The 18,533-nt window shown below is 40.4% G+C and overlaps 1 protein-coding gene across 2 annotated transcripts in view; it reads right to left on the bottom strand.

Annotated features, from left to right (window-relative positions):
- Positions 1-18,533, bottom strand: part of UBA2 (ubiquitin like modifier activating enzyme 2) — a 52,749-nt gene that overhangs the window by 23,591 nt on the left and 10,625 nt on the right. Inside the window, exons 8-10 of one of the 2 annotated variants that reach the window (XM_085856706.1) lie at positions 14,545-14,672; positions 12,723-12,849; positions 9,288-9,511 (exon numbers count right to left, since the gene is read on the bottom strand). In XM_085856706.1, the coding sequence (XP_085712832.1) occupies positions 9,288-9,511; positions 12,723-12,849; positions 14,545-14,672 (479 nt within the window). The remainder of the gene's footprint in view (positions 1-9,287; positions 9,512-12,722; positions 12,850-14,544; positions 14,673-18,533) is intronic. The other variant, XM_085856707.1, reaches the window with a different exon arrangement.

Here is an 18,533-nt window from a genome sequence, read left to right as displayed (position 1 = left end):
TAAATCAACTGTAATTACAATGCCTAAACCTGGTGAAAAGATTTCTTTTGAAGATTATAATAAATCGATCATGCACCCATTTGTGATATACGCTGATTTTGAATGTATCCTAAAAAAGATCAATACTGCTTCTCCTAATCCAAAAGAATCACATACAAATAAATATCAAAAACATATTCCTTGTGGTTTCTGTTATTATATCAAATCATCTGTTGGAGAAAAGTAGAATAAACTTGAACATTATAGTGGAAAAAAAGCTTCACAAGAGTTTGTAAAACGATTAGAAAAGGATTGTATAAGACTAACTAAATTAATGAAAGAAGCAAATGAACCGATGAAATTAACCGAAGAAGAAAAATTAGAATTTAGAAAGAACAATATCTGTCATATTTGTGAGGAGGAAATTGAGGAGTCTAAAGTTAGGGATCATTGTCATCTTACTGGTAAATATAGAGGTCCCGCTCATTGCTGTTGTAATCTTAATTATAAATTTCCTTCTTTTATTCCAGTCTTTCTTCACAACAGCACCAACTATGATACACATCTATTTATAAATGAACTTTCAAAAACACCAGGGAATATTTCTGCCATAACAAACACAAGTCAAAAGTATATTTCATTTACAAAAATGATATTCACAAAACCTTTAACTCATATTAGGTTTCTAGATTCTTACAAGTTTATGGGAACACCATGAGCAGACCTTGCATCAAATCTAAGCTCCACAGGGTCTTTTCCAAATCTTAATTCATTCTTTCCAAAAGAGGAAACTCTAACTAAAGAGGAAATTCAGATTAAAGAGAGAATTCAAAGTAAAGAGGAAATTCGAATTAATGAGGAAATGAATGAAGAAATTCTAACTGAAGATGAAATTCTAATTATAAAGAAAATTCAAACAATGAATGAAATTCCAACTAAAGAGGAAATTGTGATAAAAGATAAAATTCTGATTAAAGAGGGTATTCTAACAAGAGAGGAAATTCAAACAAGGAATGAAATTCAAAGTAAAGACAAAATTCTTACAAGTAAGGGAATTTATCCTTATGATTATATGGATTCATTTATGAGATTTAAAGAAACACGACTTCCTTCAAAAGAAAGTTTCTATAATAACCTTTATGAAAAAGAGATTAGTGATAAGGAATATAAACATGAACAAGAAATTTGGAAAATATTTAAGATAAAGAACCTTGGAGAATATCATGATTTGTATCTAAAAAAAGATGTTTTATTGTTCGCTGATGTGTTTGAAGCTTTTAGATCACTGTGATAATAAAAATTGTTATGGATTCGATCCTGCCCACTATTTCACAGCTCCTGGTTTAGCTTGGAGTGCAATGTTGAAAATTACAAAACAAAATATAGATTTAATCAGTGATGTAGATATGCTTTTGATGATTGAGAAGTCTAAGAGAGGTGGAATATCACAAGTATGTTCAAAAAGATATGCGAAAGCAAATAATAAATATCTTCCAAATTATGATAATGAAAAAGATAGTAATTATTTGATGTATTTTGATGCTAATAATTTGTATGGATGGGCAATGTCTCAATCTCTGCCTTATGGTAAATTAGAATGGGTGGAAGAAAAGGATTATGAAAAGGCTTTGATGAATATTATTTCTTCTCAAGAGGAATTGAATGAGGAAGAAGAAGGTTATTATTATCTTGCCAAAACAAAGTTTTTGCAAGATATGTTAGTCAGCATGTATGTTTTTTTTAATTTTTTTTTGTTTGTCTGTAATCACGTATCAATCATCTGCAGAGCACAGTTATCATTGGAAATTTTTGTAACTTCGCATATCAGAGTCATACAGAGGTCCCTTTCAGCGCATAAAATTTTCAAGGTCAAGGTCACTGTCGCAAATCAGGGGAGTCGGCGAAACCCTTATTTTTTGAGTAATTTTGATCGGATAGTCTTCAAACTTCATGGGAATATAGTTCATGGTCTGGCGCTCAGCTGATTAATTTTTGGTGGCGATCGGCCTTGACCTTCATGGTTAGCGCTGGAGGTCGAAAGTTTTTGACCCCAAGGTCAAATTTTGAAATCTTAGATACCATATCGAGTAATACCTCATATGAAAGCGCTTGATAAGTGCTTTCCAGATCTGTCAAAAGTTTGACGCTATGACGTCATTTGATGATGTCATGACGAAAAAATGGATTTTATGAAAATTTTATTTCCTCAGTTCTCATCAAAATCTCTTGATATTTCATGTACAATGATCCTGGAGAGATACCATTAACCGTACGAAAATATAAAGGTCAAGGTCAAAGGTCAAGGTCACAAAAGGGTCAAGCATCAAGGTCGACAAAACCCTTATTTTTTGAGTAACTTTAATCGAATAAATAAGTCACTCATGTTCACATCTTGGCAAGATACTGGTCACCCTGGGGGTGACATTGGTTTATTTTTTGAAGTTGATTTGAGGTACCCGAGTGATCTTCATAATAAACATAAAGACCTTCCTTTTGCATGTGAGAAAGAAACCCCAAAGAAAGAATGGTGAAGTGATTATCATAAAAGTTTTAATATTAAAGGCAAATCAACAAAAAAGTTATTAACAACATTTTATGATAAAGAGGGATATGTTTTGCATCAGAGAAGCTTGAAACAGTTTTTGAGAGAAGGATTGAGAGTAGCTAAAATTCATAGAGTTTTAAAATTTAAACAAAGCCCTTGGATGAAAAAGTATATTAAATTCAATACAGATAGGAGAACAAATACAAAAGTAAAATTTGAAGGGGAATTCTATAAATTGATGAATAATGCTGTCTTTGGAAAGACAATGGAGAATGTTAGAAACAGGCAAAACATTAGATTTGCAACATCTTGGAAAGAAGCTTCTAGATTGATAAATAAGCCAAGTTTTAAGAGAGAAGAGGTTTTTTTCAGAGAACTTTTCTGCGATTCATATGGAAAAGGAAAGTATTGTAATGGATAAACCAATTTATATTGGAACAGCAGTTCTTGATTTATCAAAGATATTGATGTATGATTATTTGTATAATGGCTTAAAGAAAGAGTATGGTGAAAATGTTTCATTGTTGTATATGGACCTGATAGTTTTATCCTAGATATAAAAACTAATGATGTTTATAAAGATATGAAGAAAAATATTGGAGTATATGATACAAGTGATTTTAATAAGAAGAGTGAGTTATTTTCAAAAAAGAATGAAAAGGTTATTGGTAAGTTTAAGGATGAGTTAGGTGGAAAAGTAATGAGTGAGTTTATTGGATTGAGAGCAAAGGCATATGCTTATAAGTATGGTGATCAGATTGATGAGGTTAAAGGGAATAAAGAAATATGTAATAAAGAAATCAATAACTTTTAGAAATTATTATAATTGTTTGATGAACAAGAAAGAAGAATTGTGTACCCCGGTCAGAATAGGTACACCGTATCCCTGCGTGTCGTAAAAGGCGACTAAAAGGGTTGGCGTCAGGAAGGGCATCCGGCCATAAAAACATCGCCTCAAAAGGAAACCATGATGAGTACAACTGATGGGCAGGATACAGCCCGAAGTACCCCGTGGGGGTCCTCACCCCTCTCGTTAAAACTCAAGGTGGGGAACCCGATCGAAGCAAGGGAGGAAATTTTTCCATTTATGATGACCAATCGTCTGATGCCCCACGTGGAGATCGGTTTCTGAGGTTTGGTACATGGAATGTAGGGACAATGACAGGGAGATCTGGAGAAGTGGTTGAAACATTGGTCAGAAGAAGAGTGGACATATGTTGTGTACAGGAGACACGGTGGAAGGGACGTGGTGTGAGAATGGTGAAGGGAAGGCAGGGGCAGAAGTACAAGTTTATGTGGCAAGGGTGCCCGGAAGGCGTGCATGGTGTTGGTGTAATGTTTTCTGAGGAGTTTGAAGACAGTGTAGTGAGTGTGACTAGAGTGAGTGAAAGGTTGATGATGGTGAGAATTGTGATCGGAAATCTCTTGGTGAACGTCATCTCGGGATATGCCCCGCAGGTCGGTCGAAGCGATGAAGAGAAGAACATGTTCTGGTGTGCGATGGAGAAGTTGATGGAAAATGTGAAAGATGAGGAAGTTGTTGTGGTTGGAGGAGACTTGAATGGACATGTGGGAAGGAGTACAGACGGTTTTGAGGGAGTCCATGGGGGTTATGGATATGGTGTGAGAAATGGAGAAGGTGAAAGGATCTTGGAGTTTGCTGATGGAGCTGATTTGTTGCTCTGTAATACTCAATTCCAGAAAGCGAATAATAAGCTTATTACATACACGTCAGGTGGGTTGACGACAACCATTGACTACCTGATGGTGCGTCAGCGAGATAGGGGAAACCTCCGGGACACAAAGGTGATCCCAGGGGAGGAGACTGTTTCGCAGCACCACCTGGTTGTCTGCGATATAAGGGTGAATGGTGTGCGGAGAATTCGGCGGGTGAAGTACCAACCGAGGATGAAGGTGTGGAGGTTGAAAGAGGCGACAGTGAAGGAAGCATTAAGAGAGAGGCTGAGTATGGTTGAAGATGATGTGGTTGAACTTGAAAGTGGTTGGATGTCAATGAAAGATAGTCTATTGGGAGCCGTTGGTGAGGTAGGTGGATGGACAAAAGGACCACCGAGGCACTCGGAAACATGGTGGTGGGATGATGAAGTTGGAAAGACGATTGAAGAGAAGAGGAAGTTGTTCAAGGAATGGCAAAAGGCAAAGGATACGGTGGAAGAAGAGGCTGCACATGAAAGTTATAAGGAAGCCAAGAAGGCTGCAAAGAAAGAGGTTGCAAAGGTGCAGGAGGCCCATTGGAAAATGTTTGGAGAACGCTTGGATTCGGAGGAGGGTAAGAGAGCGGTATTTAGGATCGCAAAGCAGAGAGCGAGAGAGAGATTTGATGTGACGGGGGTGAGTTGCTTGAAGGATGAAGTGGGACAAATTGTTGTGGATTCAGATGGAATTAAAGGAAGATGGAAGAGATATATGGAAAGGCTGTTGAATGTAGAAAATGAATGGGATAGAAACACCGAGAGTAACCCAGTTTTAGGACCAGCAGAGAAGATAACTGAGAAGGAAGTTGAGGAAGCTATAAGAGCAATGAAGAGTAGAAAAGCAGGAGGGCCGACGGGAGTTGTGGGAGATATGTTGAAGGCAGCGGGAAGTTGGGGTGTGAAGAGAATGACAGAGATCTGTAATCTGGTGGTGAAAGAAGGCCGCATTCCAGTGGATTGGGAACTGAGTACCCTCATCCCTCTGTACAAGGGGAAAGGTGACCCTCTGGACTGTGGCTCCTATAGAGCAATAAAGTTATTGGAGCATGGAATGAAGGTAATGGAAAGGGTGTTGGAGAAGAGGATAAGGAAGAAGGTAAAGATTGACGAAATGCAGTTTGGATTTATGCCAGGAAGAGGAACGACAGATGCAATTTTTATTGTAAGGCAGTTGCAGGAGAAGTACATGGAGAAGAGGAAGAAGTTGTTTTTTAGGTTTGTTGATCTGGAGAAAGCATTTGATAGGGTCCCACGCGAAGTAATGGCATGGGCATTGAGGAAGTTAGGAGTGGAGGAATGGTTGATCAGAGTAGTGATGGCCATGTACGAGAGAGCACGCACAGCTGTAAGGACGAAGGATGGGAACAGTGGTGAGTTTGAGGTGAGGGTAGGAGTGCACCAGGGGTCGGTACTAAGTCCACTTCTATTTGTAGTTGTGATGGAGGTGCTGGCTCAGAGGGTAAAGGAGGGTTTACCGTGGGAGCTGCTGTATGCAGATGATCTGGTGTTGATTGCAGAGAGTATGGATGGACTGAAGGAGAAGATGAACAAGTGGAAGGAATGTATGGAGGCAAAAGGTTTGAAGGTGAATATCGGAAAGACGAAGGTGATGGCAAGTGGTAAAGCATGTGGTGAGGTGGAAAGGACTGGGAAATGGCCATGTGCTGTGTGCAGGAAGGGTGTCGGAGTGAACTCCATTCAGTGTACAATGTGTGCTGAATGGGTTCATCGAAAATGTAGTGGGGTGAGAGGGTCATTAACCAGTGTGGCAGCTACATTCAAGTGTAAGGTGTGCATCGAGGGAGCAGCAGATGAAGGAATTGTTGAGTTGGATCTCGGAGATGGTGTGAAGCTGGAAGGGGTGAAAACATTTTGCTATCTCGGAGACATGCTGAATGGAGAAGGTGGATCAGACTCTTCGACGGTTGCTAGAGTGAGATGTGCATGGAAGAAGTTTCGGGAACTGAGTGGCGTGCTGACAAAGAGGGGAGTGTCGTTGAAGCTGAAGGGAAAGGTGTATGCTTCATGTGTGAGGCGTACGATGATTAATGGGAGTGAGACATGGGTACTGAACATGGAGCAGCAACAAAGGCTGGAAAGGGTGGAAATACGAATGGTTCGGTGGATGTGTGGAGTATCGTTGAGAGAGAGGAAGACAAATGATGACTTGCGGAAGATGATGGGAATAGAGTCTGTGATGGAGGTTGTAAAGAGAAACAGGTTGAGATGGTTGGGTCATGTGTTGAGGAAGGATGAAAGTGACTGGGTGAGAGGAGTGTTGGAAATGAGTGTAGTCGGAAGTAGAGGACGGGGAAGACCGAGAAAAACTTGGCTAAATGTGGTGGAAGAGGAAATGTGGGCAAGGGGAGATACAGAAAACAGGGTAAAGTGGAGAAGATTGTCATGGGGCCCGCAAGGCTAACCCCCGCTTTAGCGGGGAAAATGGCCTTTAAATGTGTGTGTGTGTGTGTGTGTGTGTCTGTGTGTGTGTGTGTGTGTGTGTGTGTGTGTGTGTGTGTGTGTGTGTGTGTGTGTGTGTGTGTGTGTGTGTGTGTGTGTGTGTGTGTGTGTGTGTGTGTGTGTGTGTGTGTGAACAAGAAAGAAAAATATAGGAAAATGAATACAATAAGAAGTTATAAACATAACATATATATATATATAGTGAAGAAGTAAATAAAAAGGCATTAGGAGCCTTTGATGACGAGATTTATTTTAGATAATGGAATAGATTGGGTTCCATATGGATATTGTATGATAGAGTGTATAGATTAGATTGTGTTTTAACGATGGGAAGATGGGTTTGGGTTTTTAAGGGCTACCGCCACGTTTTTTTGCAATATATAAATGGTCAAACCAAGTATTAATCAAACTAAAGAGTGGAGAAAATCTCAGTCTTGGTATATAAATGGAAACATAATGAATGTGAAAAATATCAAATAAGTCTTATTGAAAAAATAACTAAAACAAAGGTAAATAAAACAAATAAGCAAATCAATTTAAAAACTAGTAAGTTAGAGAATGTAAAGAAAAAATAAATATCCTTGAATGGACTGAAAACTTTGATGGTTGTCAATTGAACAATGGAAAAACAATTTACTATAATCTCAAAATGATATGTGGCTCAGGAGGTGGTCAAACAAGAGCATTAAGAGAAGTTTATCATTTCATAATGGCACCAAAGGGGTATCTTAAAAAATATAAAGATTCAAATGTTTTGTTTTTAAATATTTTAGATGGGGATTATTGTGCAAAGAAAATTAAACTATTGAAGGAATTTGAGAATGAACAAATCTTTTTAGGTTCAATGAGTGAGCTCAACAATATACATTGGTTATTTGAAAAAGAGTGTCCCTGGGCTTACATGTTCCAGATATTTCTTTAGAAACACCTTTAACAAATCACATTAGTACTTTACTACTTGAACAAATCTTTATCTTATTGCATTGGTTATTTGAAAAGAGTGCCCCTCGGTTAAAAGGGGAGACAAATAAATATACCGTGGGATAAAAGGGGGGTTTATTTTTTGGGAAAAAAAAAATGAATCGCTGAAAATCCCCCATTCATTAACATGGGGAAAAGTGAGCCAGAATCAGTATATTCACCCTACTGTGTGTGTCTGTGACCGCTGTTTCTCGACAACCACTGGTCCGATCTAATTGAAACTTGCCAGGTATATTGCTGGGGCCCTGTGGATGTACCTTTTCAAGGTATGATATTAATCAGACAAGTGCTTCCCAAGTTATGGCCATATATTTACCAACCAATGACAAGACACGTTGCTGCGTATGCATGGCCGAAGGGGAAGAGAACCTCAGCCGCGTTTCCCATTATGGGTTACAACGTACGGACATCTGGATAGTGATGACTTAGTGTATTCTAATAATTTCTCGATTTTTTATGCGCATTTATAGATAAACACAATGCCCCAATCCAGTCGTCGTTTACGAGAGCGAAGGAACGGCCTGTGTAGTTGTTTGAAAGTTGTTTTCTTTTTTTCTCTCTCTTCTCTTCTCTTTGTGTTTTTCCTTGCGATGACATTGCGAAAAGGCAAAATACGTTGGCGCTAATTGAATAATTGGCCATTAAAACTAATAATTTATCAAAATGTTGGCAGATCCAGCAGCCTCCGCATTCTTGCCCTGGATGAGGAAACAAAGAAGAAGCGCCGTTTCCTCAGCAATGTTGTTTATGAAGAGGTGCTAATGAGATAAAGGTGTGTACATGTAGATTGTAGACAATTTGTTATTATTTATTTATTGAAGAAAAATTGTTCCGAAAATAATTTATCAGAAAAAGTGCACAACTTTTTTTTTTCCAATTGTCAAAACGGTGTGGCCTTGGAAGTGTTAAGGAATTCAGCTCTACTCCACATGCTTGCCAACGAAATACATCTCATTTTGGTGGTATGCTTAGCAAACTATATTTTTTAAAACTATTTTAAAACGAAAACAATTTGAACATGGAATATCTAATGACCCTGTACTTTCAGGTCTCCTACAAATCCAACCCTGTCGCCTCACCGTGGTGTAGGAGTGGCAATGGTCAATGGCAGCGAATGTCATGGCTAGCAAAGACAGGGAGGTAAACTTGATTTTAATTAACTCTGTGTGGGTAAGTATCACAGCAGTTGTTACTTCAATGCAAGCGATAATTCGTGGAATGCATGTGAACATTCTGTACGGGCACGCACTACTTCCGGATAGTGATGACTTAGTGTATTCTAATAATTTCTCAATTTCTTATGCGCATTTATAGATAAACACAATGCCCCAATCCAGTGGTCGTTTACGAGAGCGAAGGAATGGCCTGTGTGGTTGTTTGAAAGTTTTTTTTCTTATTTTTTGCACGTATGGCCACGCACATACGGGCACGCAAGAGTGAAGGAACGGCCTGTGTGGTTGTTGTTTCTAGCACGCCGTTTGAAAGTTTTTTTTGTGTGTTTTTTTTTTTGCATGTACGGCAACGCCGTACGGTCACGTACTAGTTAAACAAAATACAGCAGTTTGTTTGGGATACCTAATTGCAAAACTTATTCAAGTGTTACTCACCTTATCCCAAACAAGCTCTGCTCCGTTTCCCTTTGCCAGCAGCTCTTTTTGAAGGTCCAAAAGGCTACCCGCAAATAGCTGAGCTTGTTCGTGCACCTCCAACACCCTCTGGTCACGCAAACCACACGACGGGATGTCCCGTACATCTGCAGGTGATGTGGCGAGTGGGGAAAACAGGGCACGGGGCAGGACAATCGAAGGGCAAGCTGGTTCAGGGGAAAATACTGAAATCACAGAGAACAGAGAAAGGAGAGGGAAGCAAATGGAGAAGAACAAGGTAAAGAAGATTAAAAAAAAACCACAAGGAATAAAAAAACAAGAGGGGAGGTGGAAGAAAACCTTAAGGGGGGTGAGAGGTATGGTAAGTACTCAAACTTTATATCCATATCTCCATAATAATGCTTCAAAAACACGAGTGTGCGCGCACGCACGCACGCACACACGCACGCACGCACACCTGGCCTACAAACTACCAGGACGACAATATTACTAAAATACTAAAGCAGCTGGACTTCTCCTGTCCATCCCTTCCTCAGTCAAACTTTTCGCTGGGACGTTATTATGGCTTTACATCTAGTGCCAGGCGAGGCTTCCACAGACATACACGTTATCCCAGTGTCCAGCACTCAACCAGTCTCGTCGCTTTGCTGAGGGCAGTTGAACACCATAACCCATATATCTCACTAACTATCTTACATCCATAGGCGACGGGCTGAATGCCAGACTCAAAGCGTCGGGATGACAGATTTAATGAGATGGCGGTGTTGTAAGATGGCATAACCTCTGGGACGTCATTGTGTTTAGGCCTTTATGGGGGTTATCATTCATGACCGACTGAAAATTGCTTTTATGCAACATGAAAAAGAGAAATGACAATGTCTGATCCCTGTGAACAGAAAACTAATCTATAATATTGTTTTTTGACGAATAATTGTGCGTATAATTACAAAAATCAATGGGGCAATATACAAAATGCTGTTGGAGTAAATATACTTGCAAATATTGACTGAAGAGCTGTATTACTGAAATTTAAAATGTACAAGTCATGCTATGCTGTTCAACTACAGTCAGCAAAGCAACCAGTTTAATGCTAGTATAACAATAAAAAGAGCAATCAGAGATTGCAGACCCTCGCCAGGACTTCTTTTGAGTGGTGTATTATTATAGGTTTTAGAGTAAATCCAATATGGTTGCCAAACCATTTGACCAATGACATTCATATGTGTGAACCTTTTGCTCCTCATGGACAGGTGGTCATATGTGTAAAGTTTTGCCTCAATCTGTTCAACCACTTCAGGGAAGATTTTTAAAATATTATTATTTCAACAATATGGCTACCGAATCACATGACCAATGAAGTCATATTATTATTATTAATTTTTTACTGTGGACCATTTTATCCCTTGATGACCCTCAATTTTTCATACTGATTGGATATGGCGTTCTACATATGCAATTATGACGCCATAACGTCATTAAAAAATATATTAAAAAATACTATAAAAAACGCTCATTCCCTATGAGAACTTGCTATGTGCCAAGTTTCAATTTTTTCCTTTTTGCGGTTTCAGAGATAGAGGTCCAAAGTTTTTCCATTTTTCCAACATGGCTGCCACACCATGTGACCCATGACGTCAGAATTATCATTAAAACATTCTACATGAGTGGTTGCACCAATGGTGAAAATTGTCTCAATCTGACAAGCGGTTGCAGAGAAAAGCACAAAAGTTCTGTGTGGACAAACAGACAGACATACAAACAAACAAACAAACAAATGCACTCAAATGCAATAACCCTCTCCTCTGGTGAGAGTAACAAGAAAAAGAGCAATCAGAGAATGCAGACCCTCGCCAGGACTTTTGGGTGGTGTTTGTGTACTGATATGTTGCATAAAGAACAAGAAGGGAACTCGTTAGAGCGCATACCTCCGCCCCATAATATCTGATCCACAAGAATATATCTGGCCCAATACATTTTTGAGATATCATGCTACACATCTCAAAAAAAAAAAACTCAAAAATAATTGGTGGTTGAATTCAATGACCAAATATACAAATCCTCTTCAAATTTCAAGTGAATCGAATGAAAAGTGACAATTTTAGAAATTCGGCCTATCTTGACCTTTTGGCCTATGTGGACTTCCAAAATAATTGGCTGGTTGAATTCAGTGACCTGAAATATAAATCCTCTCCAAATTTCAAGTCAATCAGATGAAAATTGAGAAATTTAGAAATACCACCTTAGTTGTTGACCTTTGGCCCATGTTGACCTTTTGACTTCAAAAACAATATGCTTCTTCCTTATGACAAACTTTACCATGTGGTGAAGTTTCGTGAAGATTGGTTTAAAATTGTGACTTGTAGGTGACAGACAGACAAAAAAAAAAGACAAACACAGACAGACAAACAAAATCCACTGACCAATATACTTGAAAAATATTCGACTTTGCAAGTAACAAACAGACAGAAAGGGGTGAAAACAACCTCCTTCACCTTCGGTGGCCTTCAATGACCTGTTCAACCATTCTCGAGAAGATTTTGAAGGTCTTTTCTTTTGTTTATTTAAAGAAATGTGGCTGCGGAATCACATGAGCGATGCAGTTATCAAAAAAAAATTGTGGACAATCTTATCCCAAGATGACCCTGAAAAATTTTCATACTGATCAGATGTAGCATTCCACATATGCAATTATGACATCATAACGAAGGCACCTATGACGTCATTAAAAAAAAATCACATCCCCAATGAGCAGTACGTGATACGTACAAAGTTTCAATTTTTTTCCTTGGTGCGGTTTCAGAGATAGAGTGGTCCAAAGTTTTTCCGTTTCCAACATGGCTGCCACACCACGTGACCTATAAAGTCATAATTATGATTACAACATTCTACACGAGTAGTCGCACCAATGGTGATAATTTCCTCTCAATCCGACAAGCGGTTGCGCAGAAAAACACGAAAGTTCTGTGCGAACAAACAAACAAACAGACCTAAACACAATCCCCTCTCCTTCGGCAAAGAAAAAAAAAAAAAAGAGAAAAAAAAAAAGATGTGTGTGCACTGTGTTCGTCATTGAACCCAACCTTTCACTTTAATGGGAGCATCAGGCATCAGTCCACATAACCCTCCAAAAAAGGGTGAAATCAGACCATTCGTAATGCAAGCTTCACCTTCACCTCATCAGCCAATCAAGATCCAGGCAGCAATTCAGTAAGTCAACATAACAGCCAAGTGGAAAATCAGAAAAGAAAGTTGCAATCTCACATTTTGTAGATAAACTCTGCACAGATTGTATTTCTTAACTCTGTGGAAATGACACACGGCAGTCATTTGGTTCAGCCTTAGGTGGACAAAGTACTCAAGACCTCCCCAGAAAGTTCAAAAGGAACTCAGACTCTGAACTCTCAACCAAAGGCAGTTGGTCAATTGGATGCTTACCCTCAACCGGTGCTCCTTGAGAATCCACCTGCCGCTCCAGGTGCTCCCAGGATAGTGGCACAGGAGCACAACGAGTCTTCCACAGCTTATCCATGGTCAGCAAGTAATTTATGTCATCGTGGAAAAGCTGAGGAAGGCAGAAATGGTAAGGACACAATTTCCAAAACCACAAATCGCACCACAATGATAACTTTTCCAATAATTCACAAAAACATTCACATATGGAATCAAACAACACAACGTAGGCTGGGGATGGTGGAAGACTGATGATAGTGCACCACCTGCTTGAAGCCCTGGAGGGTATAGTGGGATTGAACGGCCTGAAGAAGGGTGAGATTGGTCAAACGTCTGAGAGGTGGTTTAAAAAAAAAAGCAAAGAAGATCGGTCACTGACGCATCTGTGATGTGAGAGGAACATACGTCGTACTTTGGCCTCCTTATGGGAAATGCCAATAATGTTAAGAGCTTTAGATTCCACAGTATCCAAGAGAAAGATAAGATTCTGGGGTGCCAGCTCTATGAGGAGAGCAGCGCTCCAATTAGTTACAGATAGTTTTTCAAAGTACTTCAGTACATTTGTCAAATAATTACTTGGAACGATAAAGGATGCCAAATCTGCGGCTGGCTTTTGAGACCAGCTTTGCTATATCATGGTCAGCCCAGGATAGGTCATAGCTGAGGATGGGGCCTAGACATTCAAGACCCTGAATCTCTACCAATGGTTGACAATGGCAGTAGATAGGTGGGTTTGACCGACGATCCTTCTGGACCAACAGGGTGTGACCGAGATACTCTGGGATTGAAGGGCATGTTCTATTTCTCAGATCAGCATCAAATAGATTCCAGATCAACAGAAAGTACTGCTGTTGCATCTGCCTGTCAGTGGGGTAGGGTTAGAGGGATAAACAAGCATTTTGGGACAATTGCGAGGGTCGGGGAGAGCAAGATGTGTACTTTTTGTGATAAACAAGCAATTCAGGGTGCAATCATGGGCAACACAAGGCTCCGGTGACAAAAGCATTTTTATGAGAAGGGCACTCAGGAGAGTGCATACCTCTGCCACACAATGCTTGATCCACAATAACACATCGGGCCCAATACATTTTTGAAATGTCTTGTTATATAGAGTTTTTGGCCCAATCTCTCGGAAAATTAAATCATTATCACAACTGGATCCGGATTTGGATCTCAAACCAATGGATCTTGAGCAAAATGTACCAATGAACCAATGATATATGCCCGATTTTTTTAATGTTGTGAACAAACTTTTGTGCATCACGGGTGATGAAGGTTGTGGTGAAGTTTCATCGAAATATTGTGCATAGTTTCAGAGAAGAAGTTGCAAGTGTTTATGGCTGGACGGACAGACGACATGCCAGCCCATAAAGCTGCCCGGAACCAAGTTCCTAAGGTGAGCTAATTGAAGCTTTGAGAGGGTTTTCAAAAAAAAAATTAAAAAAATTATTATACATGATCGAAGGCTCGAAGTGGAGCTGCCACACACAAAGACGAACATACACGACAACACAGGACTGTTAGACGAGACAAACAACCCCTGAGCTTGGGGGGAGTGCTCTCACTTTTCGGGGTTCTCTGGGTACCAGTGACTTCACAACAATGGCACCGAATTTCTCACCACATTCAGCGGGGCATTTACCGAGGAGGAATTTCCTCCTCCCCATGGATGCCAACCTACGGGGATTGTCCATGTTCTATCCTTTTAAACAATTGACAAACGAGAAAGCAGAGATAAAGTTGAAAAACACACAAGCAGGGATGTGACTATACAAATACGCACCAAGCAACCCCCACTGGCCCATACCTTATTGAAGACCTTGACCGGATTGTAGCCGGTCGACTTCGCCCAAGCCCGTGTGGACACTCGCTTTATGTTTCCGGAATCGCCATCGAGCTCGTTCGATTCCTGGATAATAATCTCTCCCGGACCCCCTACAACAGGGATCACAAGAAGGGAAGAGGTTCAGAAAACACAAACGGCAATCATCACATTGCCACGTAGTGCAGCTGCTTAGATAAAATTCTCACAACAAATGTGCATTTGGTGAACGACTGTCATGTATACATAATTATTTAAGAATGAGAGGCACTTGAAATTGCATCAGTTTACATTTTTCAGAGGTCCAAAAAGGCTACCGGAGAAGTTGACCGCTTGGAGCCTGCGATAAGTGTTTTGAAACGCAAAATTGTACTTTTTTATGTTTTACTCCAATTAAATTGCTCCATTCGGTAAAATATATTATCATAAATTAGACAGAAAATGGACTTATCCATAAGTACATTGTTTGTGAGGTCATAACTTTAAAGCAAATAACCAGGGTAAGGTGAGGAATGAGAATGGCTGAAATCATTTGACCTGTCTGAAGTTATAATGATCATACAAAACATGGTAGAAAATTACTTTGTACACTACATCGCTTATTATCTTTTAGTTACTCCTGACGACTGGTGCATGCTTGGTTTCAGTTCGTCTATATCGACATGTCATCTTGTACATTGGCCTGGTGTTGGCTTAACAGTTAAGGTGGCTGGCTTAAGATCTTAGGGTCTGGAGCTCAGAGTCCGTCAAGCCGTTAAATAACACCAGGTGGGTTGACTCAGCCCGTCATCCTTCTGAAGTCAGCAAAATGAGTTCCAGCTTACTGGAAACAAGGGGCACTGTATCAGTGGCACAGCAGCACACCCAGCAATGATGCAACCAGCAGCCACAGGCTGCATACAAAATAAGTGTTCTTGTATGTGTGTACACAATTAATCATCACAGTCGAAGTAATCGTGCTTGCACTCATGTTTATCGATGAATATTTCATATTGGCCTAAAATAAACATTTCTTATTTGGCGTTTCAGGCCAGATATGGACTAACAGAACTGATACTGTAGTGGTGGTGGACAGTGGACGCACTTGATGATGTCAAACACGTTGACGCTTGTGGAGGCAGCACATCCTTCCACATCACAGAGTACTCTATCCCCAACAAACTGGGTAGCGTGTGTTATTTGACAGAATGACACAAATGATCCTCTCCAATCTTTAAATCAATCAAAACAACCAGCCAAATTGAGTGGATACACATCACTGACTAAAATACAAATCAGGTTTCATGAACGAGGAGAGGGACCAAGAACCCAACAGTAGGTAAGGCCAGATGAGGGTCAAGGTTTTGAGGGCAGTCTTTCCACCAACAACCCAAACACAGACTGTAATTTAACAATTCTATGCTGAAAAGGGCAGAAGAGAGACAACTGCAAGGCAGTGCTTGTGAAAGCAAGAATGCAGCAGCCATCTCTAAATGTACCAGATCAACGTCATCAAGCATTTCTGAATGCATCAGCTGCAAGACAAACACCCAGATGTAGTGAAGGCATTTGTTGGGGGCACGTTCATTGCACCAAAGACAAAGCATCCATTTTCATGCATTACAATAGACCATACTTGTGAACAGAATAATGCATCAATCAAAGGTATTGGAGGAGCTGTTCGTCTGATGGACAATCCAAGTGCCCTGCGTCGCTGGACAAGAAATTGCCTGGGTGATCTCAGAATTTGAGGAAGTTCAGCCGCAGTGCAGTACACAAGAAGACCACCACCATAAACATACGCCAAGTGGGCAAAAGGCATTTTCAAAGGATGTTCAGTCCCTTGCAGAAACCATTGAGGAACTTGGAAATCCTTTTCTGGAGTGGAGCACAGATCTGCTAGACCTGGATACCAAGGAGATTTCTGATCAGTCTGCATTGAAGACTGTGCGGGATGCACGGATGATTGGTCAAAACAGCTTGGGAACTTCACTAAAGAGCGCCTCATTGAAAGAAGCAAGCCAATAGATGATGTCATTGCACACAATCTACCCTTGTTTGTGAAGTGCACATTCAAGAACAACCAAGAGCAAGCAGCAATTGGCCTCGACGAAAGGAGACCTGGTCCTCTTCTCATGCATGAACATTGCATGCCAGACACGAGATGGACGGCTACATTAATTATTTTGCTACAAGAGCCAAGCTTGACCACCATCACTGTTACAGAGAGGAGCACTTCAAATGGGCACCAAAAGTGATCTGTTGGAGTGCCTTGAAGGCTTAGCCGAGGCCAATTTCAGGCCACCTGATAACACCTGTACAATAACTGACGGTGCTGCTGCCATTCAAATGTTAAAGCCAGAAACTGCAAAAACATTTGATGAGTATGCCAAACATGTGTTCATCCCCGATAACCAAACACAACCTCAACGAATGAAACGCCTTGACCTAGTGTGGAACAGCTGACATGTACGTCCCCGACAGCCCAAAATGTACTGCTCGGGCGAAACGTGGGAAATGAGTGCGCAAATGCGTTACTGGTTCTGCATATTATACACCTGGAAACTGGCAGACTCTTTTGCATGTGGATGAAAATAAGTAGTAAATGTTTGACTTCCTTTCAAAGCATGTAATCAGCTCACTTAAGGATCAGGACAAGGAGATCATAGCTAAAGATGGGCAGCAAGTCTTGTGTGTCCCTACTCAAGAGGATCTGGTCTTACTGGTGCCATGCAACCATGAAGAAGTGAACACCCACTCGATGTTTTATGCCACGCGTGCATCACAAAGCCACCAGAAGATCCGAGACATCGCCTGTCCAACATGAGCTCTGGTTGGTATTTGGAATAGGGAAGAGGTACCACTAGCTGGCCACACATAAAATATCTGCTGTTCATGGACGAGACAAGTCACTTGCCCTTCCAATATTCCATGCAGTGACTGGTTGTGGCACTATCAGCTTTTATTGGGCATGGCAAGAACACTACTTGGGCAGCATGGAATGCCTTGCCAGAGCTCACCGACACTGTTAAGTATAGCCTCTGCCCCGGCCATGCGTCAGAAAAGTGCACAAGTACCATAGAGAGATTTGTCGTACTCATGTACAACCACACCAACACATGCACTGATGTCAATTAAGCCAGAAGAAAGTTGTTCCCAAAGAAGATATTAGCAGGAGCAATTCCACCTACACAGCAGTTGAACATCATGTCAAGCCAGCTACCGGCCAATGTGGGCACATATGGGACCAGACACAGGTTCAAGCACTTCATTGGATGAAGAATGAAGACAGAATGTATGAGCCAAACTGGACAACATTTCCAGAAGGAGCAAAAGCATGTGCTTGGAGCTTGCTCTGTTGTGGCTGTAAAAATGGATGCCACAGCCTATGGAAATGCAAGAGAGCTGCTCTGCACTGTGCTCATGTGAAGGAGAGTACTCATAGAACTGGCTATGATGCACTTGATGTCACAAGTATTTCAAGACTCTTGAAACCATTCCTTGGTTATGTATGATTTCATGTTTCTGCATTCTCTGCATTTCTGAGCAACTAGTGATAGTAATTTGGTGAACATAAAGTATTTTTTAATGTGTAAAATATAATTTATTTGGTTCTAATAATGTTTTTAGAAGTTCACAAAAGATTATCGATAAATTTTTCAGTCGCTCTCTTGCACTTCGATCAAAGGTTTGAGTCAGCTCGTGTTGCTGGTGACCAATAGCGAGCAGAACAAAGATGTCATTTTCCTAACTGTTTCCAAGCTCACATAGGGACGAGTCCCACATGCCTCACAATCGAAAAATAAGCACAATGGCATGCAGTTGGTGTGTGCCAAGTTGGCGATGATGTCGCAAGGACGTAAAATGCCGTAATATTTTGTCCAAGTACGGCGAAACGGTAGGGTCTTGAAAGTGCCAAAAGGTGGTTTATGTTCGACAGTGTTCAAGTATATAATTCAATTTAAATACAATAGAGATTTTAAAAGTCAGGAAAA

Source organism: Eptatretus burgeri, chromosome 15 (assembly GCF_056783735.1).
Source record: "Eptatretus burgeri isolate ZD-2024b chromosome 15, Ebu_testis_v1, whole genome shotgun sequence".
Lineage (NCBI taxonomy): Eukaryota > Metazoa > Chordata > Myxini > Myxiniformes > Myxinidae > Eptatretus > Eptatretus burgeri.
Note: the sequence above shows the minus strand (reverse complement) of the source record. Positions and strands in the feature narration are given on the sequence as shown.